General features: G+C 38.7%; 1 protein-coding gene across 2 annotated transcripts in view; it reads right to left on the reverse strand.

The window, feature by feature from the left end:
- Positions 1-18,334: 18,334 nt before the first annotated feature.
- The window catches only part of eif3hb (eukaryotic translation initiation factor 3, subunit H, b), a 70,161-nt gene continuing 68,363 nt past the window's right edge, over positions 18,335-20,132 (reverse strand). For both annotated transcript variants that reach the window (XM_027175996.2, XM_027175997.2), the window contains one exon: positions 18,335-18,764. In XM_027175996.2, the coding sequence (XP_027031797.1) occupies positions 18,667-18,764 (98 nt within the window). In that variant the 3' untranslated portion in view covers positions 18,335-18,666. The remainder of the gene's footprint in view (positions 18,765-20,132) is intronic.

Raw genomic sequence — 20,132 nt, forward strand, 5'->3', positions numbered from 1 at the left:
GGTGAACCTGGCACACTGATGTTTTTCCTTCCCAAACCAGAGTGGGAAGAAAAGCTGATTCGGCTGTGGTGGACAGTGCAAATTGGGTCATTAGGCCCAGGGGGAGCTGAGTGTACAGAGAGCAACCTCACATACAACTCTTCAAGGTCTTCACAGGGTAAGCAGGATGTTACACAGAAGAAAACAGGAAGAACTGAGAAGAGTTGTATGAAGAGAAAGAAAAAAAGCTATTGCAATTTTTTCACATGGAATATTTATCAAGTGTTGCAATAATAATAATAATAATAATAATAATAATAATAATAATAATAATAATAATAATAATAATACACAAACATAATCTATGTATACAATATTTCTTTTTATATTGTAATAAAACAAACATAATTTCTAAAAGAGGCTAGCATTCCCACACATAAATGTATTACTTTGTTATGTTTAACTTCTTATTTCTTATTTTGTGGTGCCTGGCAGAAAGCTTCTTTAACGTGTAATGTCAGACTTTTGGGAAATGACATGCAGTACATTTGGCCAGAATGGAAAGGCCTAAAATCCAGTGCTATTTCAATTACTGGAGGATGTGGTAGCCTAGTGGTTAAGGTGTTGGACTACTGCTCGAAAGGTTGCAAACTTCAATACCAAGTCCACCAAGCAGCCACTACTGGGCCCCTGAGCAAGGCCCCCAAGCCTAAATTGCTCATCTGTATGAACTAAGCTAGAATGTAAATTGCTCTGGATAAGGGTGCCTGCTAAATGTGGTAATTAAATTATATAACTCCACTAAATTATATAACACTACTTCATTGCTGTCGGTCAAAACATACCGATTTTACAGATGCGAATCAGACCCAATGTCTGCTGAGGTCCTGGACCTTGAAATTTTTTGGAAATCAACCGACTGATTTTATTTATGAAACCGCTGAGTGTCTAAGAGAACTGGTGCAGGCTAAAAGGCAAAGGGTGGAATTCTGATTTGAGTCTGTGAAGTGTAGTAAATCTTTAAAAAATATTTATTTAATTGTTTCAATAGCTTTTTCACTTCAAAGAATCTGTTTAAGAGAGAGAGAGAGAGAGAGAGAGAGAGAGAGAGAGAGAGAGAGAGAGAGAGAGAGAGAGAGAGAGAGAGAGAGAGAGAGAGAGAGAGAGAGAGAGGCAGAGACAGAAAGAGAGAGAGAGAGAGAGAGAGAGAGAGAGACAGACAGACAGACAGAGAGAGAAATAGACAAACAGAGAGAGAGAGAGAGAGAGAGAGAGAGAGAGAGAGAGAGAGAGAGAGAGAGAGAGAGAGAGAGAGAGAGAGAGAAACGGGGAGGAACACAGAGAAAAATAGAGAAACGGGGAGAAACTGAAAGAAATACAAAAAGGCAGACAGACGAGAGAGACAGACAGACAGACAGCTAGATAGACAGAGGGAGATTCACAGATGCTCTATAAATAAGGAAGACAGAATTGTTGACATCAGCAAAGTTCCAGGAATAAGAAGGCTGATGACCCTCTGCTGCTGTTCTCCACACAGCCATGACAGACCAGGCTGAAAAGTGGCTCACAGATGGAGTAAATTGCTCTTGTCTGGCCCAGCCAAGACTTTGCACGTGTGTGTCTGGGTGTGTGTAAATGCTGCTTCTTAAACAATTACATTGTGTCTGTTATTTTCTGTGTCAAAGGTTCAAGTGTTCCATGTCATGATGTCATTGAGCTGTTTTCTGCACATGAGTTATAGTCATTTTTTAATGGCAGAACAGACTTGAGCTAAATTGACCTAGAATATTGTGAGCAACTTTTTGGAATCTATAAATTCAATCTGGTTTCAATTCAACCCACCATTTGTTATAGTAATTGCAAGCAAACCCCTTCCTTGGTGTGTGTGTGTGTGTGTGTGTGTACTGTACATGTGTATGCAGGTGCAGGTAGATTTGATAGAGCAGCTTTTACACTCCCACAAGCCATTTCTATTCAGTAAAGCTATATTTCATATGCAAAAATAGTCACTCACAAAGAGGAAGAATAGAGTAAATGATGAAAAAGCCCAATAGGAATCCATATAAGATAAGGAAAAATAAAAAGCACCATAATGCCAGAGCAAATGACTGGTCATCGGGTTGTCCAGCTTATGGATTTGCTGTTCGGTCACAAATCATTATGGCCGCAAAGCCAGAACAAAGAGGCAGCATGAGCAAGCCAGTGCAGTCAGACCAAGGGAGATGATTATAAACAAACATGCTATATAAAAAGCTTTCCATTCCTGTCTCATTTCAAAATGCTGGGTAAAATTGAGAAGCTGTTTTGTGGCTTCTGTAGCAGTGCCATGGTTGCAGTGATCAGTCAGTGTGGAAAGCCATTATAACTGCTGGTAGGAAACTTCAAGCATGTTTACAGCACAGTTTGTAAGTAATTAAAAAGGGAACCTTTATGGTTTTGTATGCTCGTACTTTGAATATGATATCAAACGGTGGCTACCCAGTTGACATGCAGAATTTTAGTCTTAATTTGATTGTATTTAAAGCTACATCCATCTTGTGGGTCATACTTATAGGAATCAGAGCTTTTTTTTTTTTTTTATTCAGATTCACTCCATTGCTCCAAACGTAATTTGGTAAATTAACATAATCTTTTAATAAAATTGTATTTAAATGTTCCAGATTAAAAAATCCCTCCAGCGGATAACAGGCTGCAACCCACAGATGTCAGAGCACACAGGGTGATGTTGTGCCAGGTCTGTAATGCCATCATTTTCAGTGCTTGTTTCATGCTGTGGGCAACAGCAGTGGGGGACGAGGGCTGAGATCATTTTTCCATCTCACAGTCCTGAGCTGGTGTCTAATTATCGCATCATAATGAAAAGTTACAATAACGTTGGCCTTTCCGTACCCAATTCCTGCCTCTGGCACCGCATTCCTACATTGTTCCAACTGCCCACCACAATCTGGCCTCGGAGCATCCGGCCAAGTCTCTCTCATGCAGCTAAAACAGACTGTGTGAAGAACTTTACGCTGTATGGTCTGAGAACTAAATGACATTGACAGTGACAAATTAGCAGCATGTTCATTTTAGCAGTGATCTATAGAAGGCAATGACAATGAGACATGGATAATAGTCTAAGGTCAGTCCACAATAGAATGGTAAAAGGGGGGGGGGGGGGTTTGGGTGAGATTTATGACTGATACTATAGAAAGCGACAAGACAACACCAATAATGAGTAATAAATACAACTGGATTTTGAACCTGTGCTAAAACAACAAAATCCCAAACACAATTACACCATCCATCCATCCATCCATCCTGCTTATCCTACACAGGGTTACAAGGTGAAACTGAAACTTATCCCAGGGGACTCTGTGCTCAAGGCAGCAGACACCCTAGACAGTTATCCCATCAACGGGCACAACTACACACCCACTCATTCAATTCTGGACAATTTAAAGATGCCAATTTGCTTACAGTGCATTTTTTTGTACTGTGGAGAAAACAGGGTATTTATTATAAACCTTCAAAGTGCAAGGAGAATGTGCAAACTCCACATACATACACACACAGAGAGGAAGAAGGAAACCAAACCCGAACCTTGGAAGTTCAAGGCAAACAAGCTAACCATTAAGCGACCATGTCCCCATAAGATCACAAATAATAAGCATCCCTTTCTATGTTATTATGCAATCAACAAATCAGACCAATCTCCCCAAAAAATTGTGGACACATTTTATATTAATGAAGCAAACTCATTATATTCAAATATACAATATACCATATGAACAGAGCTATAATAATGAAAATAATAAGAATTTGACAAGCAGGCAAAAAAGGAAAGAATAAATATGAGACCAAACAATTTCACTTTTTGGTAACGTGAATTATCTGTAACTGAGCATCACGCTAACAGGCCAACCATACGCAGACTACTTAAACAGCCATGCAGTGATATCATGGGGAATAACAACATATGAACTGGAGAAGACGGACTGGATCCATGCACACATACAAGAGAAACATAACATTCGACAAGCAAACAATACAAAAGATGCAGGCTGTACAGTTAATCTCAGCACAGCTTTGAGCTTCTGAAAAGCCAACAAGAAAGAAGCAGGTATTTAAAGCCTAGCTATCTTCTCAGTAGGAGCTGTATCTCTGTGGATATTTGCGATATGTGGGATACTTATCAGGGGCTGCACTGTCAACAAACACATAAATGTTTGTTTGATAGGGAGACTTTCAACACATAATCTCATCCAAGGTTATTACTCAAATAAAGCAGGTTGGAGAAGATAAAAGCAGCAGAGCAGCACATGGTGAGCCCATAAAGCCTTCATCTGAAGGTATCTCCAACAAGTTTAAAGATTTCTAGTAAACCACAAGCAGGTAACTGGGACATGATGAACTGAAACATAACACACAGAATTATGGAGCGCCACAAAGTGAAGGCCGACTGGAGTTTAACTAATTTCAGTGTCAAAGAATGTATAGAAATTTATCAGTCTCACGGTTAATAGGATTTACTGCTTGTCGGCCTTGAAGACGATCGTGAAGTTGATATGACGATACATGAAGGCGACATGAGATAAGCCCAAGAACAGTCATGCAGGTTAAAGACTCAGATTAAGGATCGCTGCATTACAGTTACATGCAATACGATTGAAGAAATCTGATTGTGTTTTAATCATATAAAGTGTGTCTTTGTATAAATAGGAAAACTGTGTTGTGTGCATTTACTGTACTGTATGTACACAGATCGTAGGCAAATGAAACATTTACTAGACTTTAATACAGAGGTATCCTGTTGCGCACCTTGCCATGCTGTTAAACAATAACGTTTCATCACACACACAAAATGGCATTTTAAATGTGCTTGAAATGTGCTGGGTTAAAGAGTTGCAAGCCGTGCTGTCATCATGAAAATCAAGAAACATAAGAGATGACACCGTTCCCAAAATGGTTCATCTATACCACCGTCTCTCAAAGAAAACTAGCCTTTCTCAGCTTCTACTGTTTTACCCTTCACTCAGCTCAGGCAGAGTGCCCAGGAGCTGCAAAAAGGTCCGTACCTATAATGTAAATGAAGCAAGGGCCCACGATTGATCGGAATAGCTGATAAAATAGTTTCCGCTGCAACTTGGCATGGGGCAATCCCATCTGGCAATAACAATCACTGTGGAATAAATGTGTGTGTATATATATATATATATATAGTGGATACGGATTTTGGAGATAAAGACCAGATGCAGGAGAAAGCACATAGAGAATTTTATAGAAGCCATGATCACCTTCAATGTGGAGAGAGAGAAGAGAAACTTTTAAAGACCTGTTCCTTTTACAAGTCCTGGTTAAGGCCTCGTGATCATACTGTACCGTTGTTCACTATGTGTGACACAACTCCTGAAAAGAACGTGTCAACAAATATGCTGAAAGTCTCAGTGCGACAGCTCTAAGGTTTCACATCATTCTCTAGTAGCACAGAAGTGTGTTTTTGCCCTTAAAAACAATTGCAGCAAGTCAAATGCACACCTTGGAATCCAATGAAACCAGATTAGTGAGACAGGAACACTATTACACAAATACAAGAAGTTGAAAAGTAAGGAAATGGAGGCAACAGAATAATAAAATGTCCTACACCTCAAGGCATCCCTGGTTGAGTCGCCATCTTTTTAAATGGTTTAGCACTTTTATCACATGAGAATTTTGGAGGTCAACCTGCTCTTGATGCTCAACCTTACCGTTGTTATCTGATCTGCCTCTCAGATCTTAGCAGGGAATGTTACAACGGGATTCTGTTCATTTTATGGGCTATCAGCTTCCTTCTGTTCAGCTCTGAGTGGAACTGATGGTCAGCATGCTGGAGATATAACAGGTGTTGTGCACAGTATAACAGTGCCAAAATCCAAAAATGGAAGCAAAACTGGACAATAAGATCTGTCTGCAGACTGCATACCAAAGTTAATAGAGGAGCGCTACATATGACAGAGCTGGACATGGTGGAAGATCTTCTTAGATCCATCATTTGCAATGTGCTCTCAGTTTTACAATCCAAAATTTCCACTGAGCTGCCAGTTCGTCCACATGAGTGCATTAGAAGCATTGGTACATATTTATACAGTATTATACAGTATATCAATGTAGTACTTAAATCTATTTAATTTCATAAAGCTGAATAATTCATTTGTAGCTGAATATAGCTGTTCCCTGAAGTGTGGCTTGACACATTATTTGCTGCACAATTAACAGAATTAAAATATCAATGTCCTAAAATAGTTGGCTTTTTTAATTACTGGTTGTCTAATAAAAATTAGTAGTTATGCGACCACTGCTGCTTACCAGAGAAGACGTCTTTGAGTGTGCATGAGTACGGGACTATGGCTGAATTTTCAAGTTCATATTATTAAGTCTTTTTGTAGGAGGAAATCAGGTCTAGCTATGACAGGATCAATATTAGTCAGGAAGTTACACAGGTATAGTGTTAAAGATTTCTAGTAAACCACAAGCAGGTAATTGGTGCATGATGAACTGAAACATAACACACAGAATTATGGAGCGCCACAAAGTGAAGGACGACTGGAGTTTAACTAATTTCAGTGTCAATGAATGTATAGAAATTTATCAGTCTCACGGTTAATAGGATTTACTGCTTGTCGGCCTTGAAGACGATCGTGAAGTTGATATGACGATACATGAAGGCGATATGAGATAAGCCCAAGAACAGTCATGCAGGTTAAAGACTCAGATTAAGGATCGCTGCATTACAGTTACATCCAATACGATTGAAGAAATCTGATTGTGTTTTAATCATATAAAGTGTGTCTTTGTATAAATAGGAAAACTGTGTTGTGTGCATTTACTGTACTGTATGTACACAGATCGTAGGCAAATGAAACATTTACTAGACTTTAATACAGAGGTATCCTGTTGCGCACCTTGCCATGCTATTAAAGAATAACGTTTCATCACACACACAAAATGGCATTTTAAATGTGCTTGAAATGTGCTGGGTTAAAGAGTTGCAAGCCGTGCTGTCATCATGAAAATCAAGAAACATAAGAGATGACACCGTTCCCAAAATGGTTCATCTATACCACCGTCTCTCAAAGAAAACTAGCCTTTCTCAGCTTCTACTGTCAGGAAGTTACACAGGTATAGTGTTAGGACTATCAGTCCTTCAAACTATAGCGTACAAACATGACTGCAGCAGACACTTATCAGATTACATAAACTCTGTCATCACCATCAGTGGACTTTTAGCAAGGATCACCTATCTCTATCTTTTACACACACACACACACACACACACACACACACACACACACACACACACACACACACACACACACACACACACACACAGTATAAAAAGAGACTATTACACACCTCACCTTGCAAACACACTTAGCTTACCTTGTGTTCTGAAAGTACCAAGCCGTGTTTACATTTTCGCTTGTCTGTTTTTTCAATCCACATCTGCCCAGAGTTCCTGATTCCAAGTTTGCCTAATATTTCGGACAGGCTGCTATCGTTTTTAATAAAAACTGCCCTACCTGCAATTGCGTCTGAAATGGGTGACGGTATCAGAAACATCCCATTTTAATAAAACTCACTATGCTCAATGATTCCTCTGATCTCAAGTCAAGTCAAGTCAAGAAGCTTTTATTGTCATTTCAACCATATATAGCTGTTGCAGTACATAGTGTAATGAGACAACGTTTCTCCAGGATCATGGTGCTACATAAGACAAAGACAGGGCTAAGGTCTTGTAAGTAGTCTTAGCCACATAAAGTGCAACTGTGCAACCTGGTGCAAACAGTGCAGGACAAGACAAGCAAGACAGACAAGACAGTGCAGGACAAATCTGCACCTCTAGTGAAGAAAAAAGAAATTTCACAAAATTCATGACTACAAAAATATGCTTTAAACCTAGAGTTAAGTCATATTAAATGTATTCAAGAGCAGGGAAGCTTTAAATGGAAAACTCTGATAAAGAACCTGCACAGTTTTGATTGAAACAAGCAGACTGTAGTAGAACATTTCACTCATGTACAGTGGTGTGAGACTCGTGTACTGTGGTGTGTTTATAATTTGTCTGAAATATAATTGCTAGTGCAAAGTGGATGAGATAGCAATAATATAAGCAGCCATACATTTCTGATTACAAATCCATTGTGCAAAACACCTTAATGTGTAATTATTTCTCAGTGTATTTATTGTTCTGTTTATTTATTGTCCTGTGTATTTATTGGCTCACACTCGACTCACTATTTTCACTTCATGTAGTCTTGTGTACAGTTAAGAGCTGCACTGATGTATATGATGACTCGTACCGGTACTCGTTGTGTTTATCTTACGACTCTTTTCATAAACCTCTATTGTTTGAGAAAAGAGAAATATTGAAGCATAATTGTTTATCCAACAGTAGCTGAATTTGTGCAGCATTTATGTGACTTTTCAGTCGAGTGTTTAACCAACTTGGTTATAATATATATGTCAGTCAAACACTTCAACATGGCATCACTTCAACATCTGACTTCCTGTTTCAAAAGGAAATATATCAACATACAGAATCAAAAAACTCTCGATTCCCATTGAACAAGAGACCAGAGTCAGAAATCACTCCATAGTTGTCCAGTGGTACAGAGGATGCACCTGAATATGGAAGCCAAATACACTATAGAGGCTTTAACACTAACGGCTAGTGTAAACAGTAGTCCTGCACTTCATGTATTGAGCCACTGTCCTATGACTGCTTAGAGCTAATTTATCTAGCAAGCAGCGATAATCTTCTAATCTGTGCAAAGTCCTTTAATGATCAGTGCAACTCCCTGATAATCGTCCCCGGTGATGTGATCTATAACCTTGCATACAAACATCTGTCTGTATTGTAGGTGCAGGTTTTCTCCTTTTCGAGCATTTCATCTGCATTTTCAGACCTCGCAATTAATGGCTTGCATTTTTCTGAATATTCTGTTTGGATAGTGTATATGTACGAAGGACACAGGCTTTACAATATTCAGCACAGAACCTTCAAAGCAGAGATTGTTTCAGTTTCCATGGTAATGCAAGAAAGCACGAGCGCATGATAAAGACAGAGAGCTGTGTGGGAGAAGGTATGTGTGCGACAAAGGGAATGTCAGACACAAGGTTGGAGAAGCAAAAAGAAGGCATAAAAGCAGAAGAAGAAAAAGAAGCAGCATGTTACATTGTGGAGGTCATGTCAGACCCAGAGAAATGCTCCTCTCCCTTATCCCTTACTCATCAAAGCAAACTCACAGAAGTGACAGACCACAGAAGATCCAAGTCCTCGCTTTCAGCCCCTCCGAGGGACTCGTCCAAAGTTGCTGAGATTTCACAATGTTGGCATTCGACGAGTACGATTCATTTACCCACAAATCTTATGGAAATTTTTGCACACAGACACACAGGAGGTTTCCTTCATTGATCCCATCTTGCTCATCTATATTGTCCCCTTACAACAGATTACTCAGTATTATTCAATATCCTTCACTGAATATAAGTAGGATTTTTTGTATAAGGGGGTCAGACGGCCATCTCTGTCTGGCCGTGGTTCAGAATTTACGGCCTGCTCACTAATTCTACATCAACGTTATCAAGTGCTAGGTTTTAGACAGAATTGATTCGGACTAATGCTTTCTTCACCTTGCTACATAAGTCTTCATTAGCCAAAACTCCTGACTTGCACTAACCCGTTGTCAATACTCACCAAGCCTTCATTAATAACTTCCCTCTTTGCCAAAGGCAGGGCACAGCTTTTCCTTCCTGAGTCTGGGCTTAATCTTACCTCTGTCACGATCCCATTCTGGACAGACTGCTCTGTAATACGACTCTGTCCTGATGCAGTTTCATTACAGATGGGTCTGAAAGTTAAGCCAGATAGGCATGTAAGCAAAAAACTTAGAAACACCATACATAAACTTTCACTCGAAATAGATGAGGTTGAGGTATTACTCTAAATAAACGATCCACTTATTATGTCTTTTATCATTTCCTTTTTTTCTCAGCATGCAGATCTTGTCAGATATTTCAGCGAAACTGAGTTACTGGTAAAAATGTAACTTATAAACTTAAACTAATAATTTAAGTTTCCTCCCCTGGAACAGAGGAAATGAAAAAGAATATATTAAATGTTAAAAGTCAGGAAATAACAGATGCATGTAGTAATAAAGAAAGATGATTATGTATGATGTAAGATAAAGTTACACAGATGGAGTTTCAAGCCGAATAAAATAGAAATCTTTACAAAACCAGCTTTCGCCAAGGTAATACTAGAAATTCTGAGTATCTACCAAACTTACACAACATCAAATATTATAATATGTCCAAAACATTCATTTATCCATTCATTTTCTACCGCTTATCTGAACTACCTAGGGTCACGGGGAGCCTGTGCCTATCTCAGGCGTCATCGGGCATCAAGGCAGGATACACCCTGGACGGAGTGCCAACCCATCGCAGGGTACACACACAGTTTTTCCAGAGATGCCAATCAACCTACCATGCATGTCTTTGGACCGGGGAGGAAACCGGAGTAACCGGAGGAAACCCCCGAGGCGCGGGGAAAACATGCAAACTCCACACTCACAAGGCGGAGACGGGAATCGAACCCCCAACCCTGGAGATGTGAGGAGAACGTGCTAACCACTAAGCCACCGTGCCCCCCTTGTCCGAAACATATTTTAATAAATTAGAATGGAGAAGAGGTGTGTGTCAGGCTGGTATTTTGTGGGATACAATAAATAATCTAATGGGAAAAGGCAGCATTTATCATCACACGGGCAAGAACAGGCCATGTTGATGAACACATTCTGGATGTGGAGCGATACTTGTGATGCGTTTACCATGTTCACTCATTAAACGTAAGTTGGGCTGTGGATTAAATTAGTAAAATGAAATTGGTTTATATTTAAGGAAATAGAACTGCTAATTTCATGGTGTGTGAATGTATTTGTTGTCTTGCACTTGACTGGCATCCCATTGAGGTCGTCTTGCAACCATGCAATCGGTGTTTCTGGGATGAGCTCTGGTTTGACCATGACCCTGACCAAGATACTTTATTTACTGAAAATGAATGAAGGAATAATTGCTTTAACAGAGAGTAAACTAGGCCACAAATATTCTGTTTTAATTCTAAAAGCATGTCCATTAGTGGTCATTTTTATCTCTAGACAACATTTATGTCTGAGCACAGAGGAGTCTGACACAATACTCACAGGCAAAAATCAATAAAGCACACCAAAGCCAAATTCACATACACACTACAAAAAAAAAAAAAGGAGAAAAAAGTTCAATCTTCAGTTGTTGACTTCTGAAGGTTGTCTAACCTTACAATGGATTACTCCCCTTTCTCAGTGCTCCAAGTAAAATCTCTAGAGGACACTAAGAACACTTTAGTATCTAACAAAAGCCTTGAAGAACCCCTTTTCTACTTTGCTCCATTGTTTCACACATTAATACAGAAAGTACTGGAGTTCAATTCACTGTTTTTTTTTTTTTTTTTTGTATTGGGAACAAAAATTGGATAGAATCTCTAAACTCAGAATTAGGAAGCAATTTTTTTATAAGAAATAAAAGCTTCCAGGATTAAAAAAAAAAAAACCCACAATGTGAAGTCATTGAAAGACACTTGATAATGCTGAACGTTTTAATAACACAGGAGATAAAAGCTAATTGAGAACCACTCTGACTGACATGCACGTAGAGCCACATAAATGAACAGGTGTAGGATGGTCTTTTAAATAGTAGTCACATTATGCCATCTCACATCTCCTAGCTCTTTGTGCAGGTATTAACTGAACAAAATGGTACAGTACAGTGTTTCTCATTTGAAGAAAACTACTGAATATGTCCAATAGAGCGTCATGCTTTATCCGACACGGAGTGCTCATACAGTCAAGACGTTAATAATGAATGTGTTTTTATAGATTTTGGTCATTCTACAGAATTGATTCCATACTTTCAGATGTTACTGGATGTTTTAAAGAAACAGTCATGCCCTGCTCTTTTTTTCCTGAAACAATCGGAAAGGACTTCATCTCAATAATGAGCCTGTGTGTCTGTCAACAGCTTCAGAGGGAACACAGAGCTTAATATGGCACACATGGACTTGAACTCAGCCTGCATGAGGAGTATTCAGATCAATACACGCTGACATGGTGATGCGGTGACGTGAGGCTTACTGAAGAGCCAAGGCCAGATAGCGTGCATGAATAAAGACTAGAGGAAAGTTAACCAACAAGAAAACTGTACAGAGAGAGAGAGAGAGAGAGAGAGAGAGGAAAAGAGTGAACACCCCTGTCACAAAAGAATAGTCATGTGGGAGAGAGTGGAGGCTGAGCCGATACAGTATGCATGCAATTCACTGGAGGACAGAGAAACAAGGACAACCATGAATCACAGACAACTAAACCATGTACGACTGCCAACTAGTGGTGCATGCATGCAACTTATGTTAAGTTCATATTACTGTAGGTCTCAAAGCACACAAAGCTGAAGCATTTCGTACTGTATGTGATATTAAATCACAATAATAACAAATTAAAATGCTCTTTAAGTGCATTAAGTCGAAGCTTTATTCTAGGAACTTTTCTCATTTAAAGGTAAAAACCACATGAAATATGTCCATATTGTGATCTTTGTGATGTGATTGGGAATTCTGGGCTGTAGTTCGGTTGTCATTAATCCTGTAACAAGTTAGCTGACTTCCCAGGACGTAGACACAATGGTGTTTAATTATAACTGCGGGAAAAATGTTATGATCTCAAACACGAGCGATAAAAAGAGCAAGAGTTTCTTTTTTTCTTACCATTTTCGTGATGCTCAATGTCGCATTAATGAAAACTCTAGAGTAGAAGCAGTGAGAACAGCAAACGAAAGACATGCCACTTTGAGTTACAGCAGAGATTCAGCTCAGGTAGTTTAGTGAGGTAGATGATGAGTAGGATGGTGGTAATAAGAGTATAATAAGAGAACCTGATCTGATTGAATGAGAGTATATGAAAGAGTTTGACCAACTAAAAGTAGGTATACGTGAAGCAAGGGCTAATTCCTATTAGGTAGATGAACGGCATTGTGGGTAATGTAGGAAACTGTTAACTGAGGTGAAAATAAATCAACATGATAAAAGTTTAAAATTGGAAGCCAATGAAGGTGATACAGTAATTATGAAGATGAATATGCTAATTGTTCCGAGTTTAACATAGTGTGTAGTAAATTCCAAACACTATTTTACTTAATACATTTACAGCATTTGGTAGACACTCTTATCCAGAGCGACTTACATTATCTCTCTTTTTTTTTTGAGCAATTAGGGGTTAAGGGCCTTACTCAGGGGCCCAGCAGTGGCAGCCTGTTGGACATGGGATCGGACTCACAACCTTCCGATTGGTAGCCCAACACCTTAGCCACTAGGCTACCACACGCCTAACACACCTTAAACACTAGGCTAACTTAATGCTAAAGTAACTTTGCATAAGCAACAGTGTGGTTATTCTAATAGAAGCACAGCTGTGTTTCAGCCTTAGGCACAATGCCACAGACTCAGTGCTGCTGTTAAACTAATTTGTGCCTATATTTAGTATAAAAACACAACTCTAAGTCAATCAACAGTTTAAATATAGAATAAAATTAATATCTAGTAACTGATATATCAGACCCAGACAGAGTACAGCCAAATGTTCTGTTCAGTTTTACTCAGTGAACGGAACGATATCCCAAACAAGCCACACTCTGTGATACCCCTTCAACTAGTTAACTAGCTAGCTCGCAATTATTTGTACGTTCTAGGAAAATGGGGGGGCGACAGGTCCTTTGAAAGCGGCTTTCCGTCTTCCTTATCATCTACATCTGATGGGCTTTTATGTCTAAAGTCTGAGGTTATACTCGTGAAAACTGTATCGATTGCCATGTCCTCTGATGATGTCATGAACTCTGTTGTAGTAAGGGTTTAATCATAAAGAAGTGTTGCTGGAATTGAAATTTTATCTGCTGAACACAGACAAGCGGAGTGACACATTCACAATGACACAGTGTTATCTGTGGTTATATTAAGGAATGTCACTTGTCCCATCACATTAGTGGCTCAGAACTAACCGTCGTATTAGTAATATTATAAAATCGGTCATCGACTACTAAATTTTATGCGGAAAAGTGCTTTTAAAATTTTTTATAGCACAGTATCATGAAGTCACAGAATTACAGTAAAGTTATAAAACTAAACACTCTCCATTTGATACAGATTAGATTTCCCTAAACACAGAGTCCGAGTGCCGTAGTGCAGTACGATACGCAATAGGACATTTTAAGCACCCACAAGAAAGCTGTTTTATTTAAGTTAACAAAGCATAAAAAATGGTGGGTATTTTTTTTTTCACTTACTGTAATTCCTACATTATAAGTAAAGAATTAGAAAGAAGCATAAAAAAAAGGTGGATCAGTGAGTAAATTCACAAAGTCTCAGTTGTTTCTCTCTCCAGGCTCCTTCATATGCGGCCGGATCTGTTTATATTTGAGCTGTTTATACCACCGGACGAGTAAAAGCTCCAACATGCTCCGCAAAGCCACGTTTCGGTTGGCAGGAAGCCGAGAAAGCTAAAAAGTAGTAGCTAATATTAATATCTCATACCACACAATACCTCAACTGGACATTTTGCAAATATGCATAAATAGCAATAAAACATTTATATTTCTGTCATCAGTCATTGTACTCATCCGGTGTATTTTGTCCCTTTATTTTTTCTTGTACAGCTAATTCCATTTTATTTCGACTATATTTTATAACACAGACGGTCATGAATGTCATTTCGCTGCATGACGCACCGTGTGTACACGACAAATAAAAATTTGAGCCTTTTTATCTGCACTCTGAGAGATCAGTTCAAAATAAGTTCCACTGGAATTTCACTTGTTCCTCTGGGGGAACCCTTAAAAGGTTCTACTAAGAACTCAACAGCGCTTCCCTGTCAGAGAGAGTTTTCTAATTGTGAGTCATTTCAACAGCAGAGCAGGCCAAAATCATGCGTAATGACTTGAATTAGACTTTACAGCACATGTCACTTTGAATATACTAGAACGAAGGTGATCTTAACACTACATTATTCCGATAAACTGTCACAAAGGAGCCAAGAAAGGGGAAAAAAAGTGAAGGATGAAAGTGAATCAAGGGTAATGAAAATGTAATTTCTTGCTAGGTGCACAAAATTATGAGTCAAATCTTCAGTTCAGCCCACGCTTCATTTCTGGCACCTGAAAAGAAACCAAGGCAGGCTTTTATATGCAAACTTCCTCTACGCCTGTGAGTTTTATATAGCTCTGATTTAAGGAGTGGATTTTGCAGATAATTTAGATTTACTCGTCTGGTTCTTTATCTTATAAGTTTTAAAAGTACTTTTCTCTCTTAGCATGTCAGAAAGTCACTTTAAAAAAATACAAAGGAAGCTGAAAAAGCATTTACGAAAGCAGCATCTGCAATAAAAACTCAGATTAGTCAATTAAAAATTAAAATAATTAATTAATTAATTAATTTTAAAAAAGTCTGGGAGATTGAAAAGTTAATTAAGGTCATTTTGATCTCCATCATTTAGCCTCAGAATATATAGGAAATTAAAAAAAATAAAAATAAAAAAAAAAGATAGCATAGAGAGACTGATTTTCCTTTATGAATGATTCAGAGGAAATGGTCTACACCGAACACCAAGTTTTAAAGTGAAAGTTCCCAAGAAACTAAAAATGTATTTTTCCCCCCCACGGAAAGCAATGGCTACTAAGTGGAAATGAATTGTGGTACTATGCGTCATCAACAGGAAGCTGAAAGGACAGAGTGGTTTTAAAGGGATGAAGAAAAAAGAAAAGAAAAAAAAAAGCTGCTTCCTTGAGCACCGCTTCCAGCATAGTATTTATAATGATGACGTGCCCTGAATTTTGTACACTGTTCCTCAACTAAAGCAAAGGACAGATAATTAACATCACCACTACCATTTCCACAAACAAACAAGCCATCAACTTGTAGACTTTATGTACAGGAGATAAGGGAAAAAAACAGTAATGATTTGGTCAGGAAAGCGTGAAGTGTGTTTGTATGTTTCTTTCCGAAAATGGATTTTTCAAGCGTCAATGACTTGGAGACAAGAGACGCAAAACTCTGGATAATTCACGACTTTCATCTTTTATTAAAAAATAAAAAAGTAAGGATGGCTTCTTGAGGTGGAAAGAATTGTGTGGTTTTTTTTTTTTTTTTTATCAATACTGGAATAAAAGAAGAAGCATGCTGATGCTGCCATGCTGAAACAAACACAATGGCACAGTGTTCAAAGTAGAGTCTAATGAGGCTGACCTGAAACCGGCGCCTGTGCGATCGATGCCCTCTGAGTCTCGCTCATACACACTCAGATCAATAGGCCTTTAGGGAGAAATTCATTCCTCCATGCTTGTAGACATAAACACCAAATCAGATTATCAGCTGTGAGAGCTGTGCTATAAGGGAGGTCTTAATGAACAGGTGCGGAGGAACAACTCACCTCTGAGCCGCTTCTCTGAAAGAAACTAGTACTCTTCAACTTTAATCACCTCTAGTCAAGCAGAAATAAATTAAAGCCACATTCTCGTCAGGCTAATGATGACAGCGCACGGCTGGTGGGTGGACCGTGCAGAAGGAGAGGACGGTAAACTCAGTAGGAACTCAGGTTTTATTCATCTGTTTAGAGTGAAGCTGACATCAAATCCCTTTGATTAATGTAGGGTTTTATAGCAACATACTACATTACTAACACATTCTTTGAAATTTCTTTATTAAAGCATACAGAGCCTTGAGAAAGTATTCATCCCCCTTGAACTTGTCCACATTTTGTAGCTGTACAAGCTAGTGCCGCAAACGACGACTTTGGAATTATATGTCAAGAGTTTGTCAAAATGATGTAAGGAATAAAATGTGACAGGGTTTGTTGTTGTAGCAAAATAATCCACAACAGGATGGGGTGGTAAGGCTCCATTCTCAGCACCTAGAACATCACATCCTGAAATGAGATATTCCACATATTGTGCCAACGATATACATACTTTATTTTAAAGTATAGCGATATTAGACAAAAAACTCCTTGTCCTGTACAGAACGTACATATCCATCTTGCTTGAAGACTTTAATGGTGTAAAGCCCTGTTTATGAGCTGTTACTATAGAAACCATAATCTGTATATACTTTATTTCTATATCTATATTCAGCTGTTCATGCAAATCGTTCATTCATTGATCCATCCACCCACCTATCCATCCACCCCCCCACCTACCTACCTACCTACCCCCATACACCTACCTACCTGCCTACCTACCCACCTACCTATCCCCATCTACCTACCTACCCACCCACCATCCATCCATACATCCAACCAAACATTATAAACCTATGAATATGAACTACAGCCAGAAAAAAGGTTTTGTATGCATTGCAACTGACTTTGTAAGTATTCACTCCTCTTGTTACTCAGTTAACATCACAGCCACAGTGTTTGATGAATGATGTTCATGTGTTATTCATTAAAAATACACCTGTTCCTAAAAGAGTTTTTTTTAAAAGAACAAACCTAAACAAACAGCATCACGAAGGACCAAGCAATCAAAACAAGTCCAGAAGAAAGTCAAAAGAGAGAGAAATGCAGGTCTGGACTTTTTTTGACAGGACAGGATATGAGGTTATTGTAAACAGTGTGTGAAGTCAAACCAAACAAGTTAGAGCAGGAACATCATAGATGGACAAACGCAAAAGTTTCCTCCAGACGGTTCATGCAATGGAAATAGTGGCTGAAATGTGTTCTGGTTAAAAAAGGGGGAGAAATGAAGTCTCAGGGAAATGTGTGAAAGAGAAAGAAACTATGGCAACAGGGAAGGTTGAGGAAATAGTTCAGTAAAAACAAACAAAAATAAACGAACAAACAACATTTTTTTAATACAGTATGTATTACTGTAGAATGAAGGTTTGCATAACTTGCAGGCTTTAGGAGGTGAGTCTATGAGGTGTAGCAAGGGCAATTCCAGCTGTCAAAACCAGCTGCACCGACAAAGTTACAGCGTTCAGATACATAGATTTTATTTTCATAAATTACTCGTGTATTAGTGTAATGTCAGTATAATGTTTCCTAAACCGCATCAGCAGGCATGTGTGTGTGACACTGCTGAAGAACGTCGTGTGTTTATACACAGATATTTATGAAGATTTTGGGTGAGATTCCATTAGTTGCCTCCATTAGTCACACTCGGCTTTTAGCTCCAAAACAAGACAGCAAACATTTTGGGCATCAAAAATGTTTTCAAGCTCAGACACTGTGAGCAAAACCATAAATATCACACAGACAACCAGTTAAAATTAGGCACAATCCATTTAATTATCTAATTTAGTTAAATCTCCTTTTGCAAAACTTAAAGAGAGTAACTTTTTTTTTTTTTTCCAGTTTCCGGTATGTGTTAAATGATTAAAAAACGCAACGCTATGCAATTGTAAGTTCTATCAATTTATATACATGAACAATTACAATTATCCATGTAAACGTTTATAGTAGGTACATGTTCTGCAAAGGGACCCTTGGTCTTTTGTCCACTCTTCTTCCATTTGTTCTATTAGCGACTTGAAGGAGATTTACTTGTAACCAATAACAGGACTCGCCTCGGGAGAACCATCATGTCTGCTGTCCTCTAGCTGCCATGGCCCTGGAGAGCCTCGGCCATGAAGAGCTTACCCAGGTTCTGAGAAGTAAACTCCTTCACCGTCTGGCAATACGTGTTGATTTGGCCTAAACAGAAGAAAGGACAAATAGGCGTAATTACTGCGACGATCTCAGGACTTACAGAGTCAACTTAGATCCTGAAAAAGAGATAACGGGTGAGATAGGAAGGTAGAAAGAGCAACAGAAATAGCAGGAGAGGTGTAGAGGTAGAGAGTAATGACAGCACTGGCTGGTGATCTTAATGTCCTCCATTATGTTGTAAGGCCAGACTGCAGCACTAAGTGATTGGCTTTCTGCTAGGCGGCATTGGAGGGGAACACACACACACACACACACACACACACAAACACAAACACACACACACACACACACACACGTCTTGCCAGGAAGGGCTTGAGAGTTTTTCTAAAAGCCCTTAAGAGGCTGAAAAATGAAGTGTGGCCTCCCTAGCTCCCACAAACACTCCATCACCTGCAACACCAGCTCACCTCACACACACACACACACACACACACACACACACACACACACACACACACACACACACACACACACACACACACACACACACAGCTTCAGGATGTGGAAGGGATGATGCCATGATGGAGTGCGATGGGTATCCCAATGATATTACATTTAATATATAAGCAAAATTATTTTTATATGCAAAATTATTTTTTACATACAATACACTTTAAAGCACGGACGAAAAAGCTCATTAAATTGTATCCATCTGTTTCGTGTGATTGAATTGAGTCACATTGACACTTTTAGTTTTTGTACATGCATCATGAGCTGACCATGAGTTTATAAACTAATATCGAACACCGATCGCAGACCTGAGACTCAATCGAAAATGGAGTCAGTGTATATTGTTACCTGAACAAAAGCATTCCGTATCAAACATTGGGAAAATCTCACGCTCAACATGTGGCCGCCTCATCCGAACTTCCTGAAGTTCATGCAATGAAGAAAACTAAGCCTTCATAAATCATATTGTGTTTGTATTATTCTAAAAGTCATTTTAAAAGAACAAATGACAGATACCTGTCACCAATATTTACCAGATAAAACCCATTATTATTAATAATAATAATAATAATAATAATAATAATAATAATAATAATAATAAAGCTAAGCTGACACAGGTATCAGAGGTGGTGTGGTGGTGAGGTGTGTAGCACTGCCACATTAAAGATGGGAATTTAATGAGATCCCTCCATGGGTTTCCTCTGAGTTCTCTGGTTTCCTCCCACATCCTAAATACATCCCAAATAGTCTGGCTACAAAACTACTCCCATGTGCTATTATGTATTGCATCTTTTTCAGGGTGTTCGATATATATAGGGTCTGTATTTACCCTGCCTCGGACCAGGATAAAGCACTTACTGAAGACGAATGAATTAATAAATGAATTAAAGTCTAATGTCCTCA

Source organism: Tachysurus fulvidraco, chromosome 24 (genome assembly GCF_022655615.1).
Source record: "Tachysurus fulvidraco isolate hzauxx_2018 chromosome 24, HZAU_PFXX_2.0, whole genome shotgun sequence".
Taxonomy (NCBI): Eukaryota; Metazoa; Chordata; class Actinopteri; order Siluriformes; family Bagridae; genus Tachysurus; species Tachysurus fulvidraco.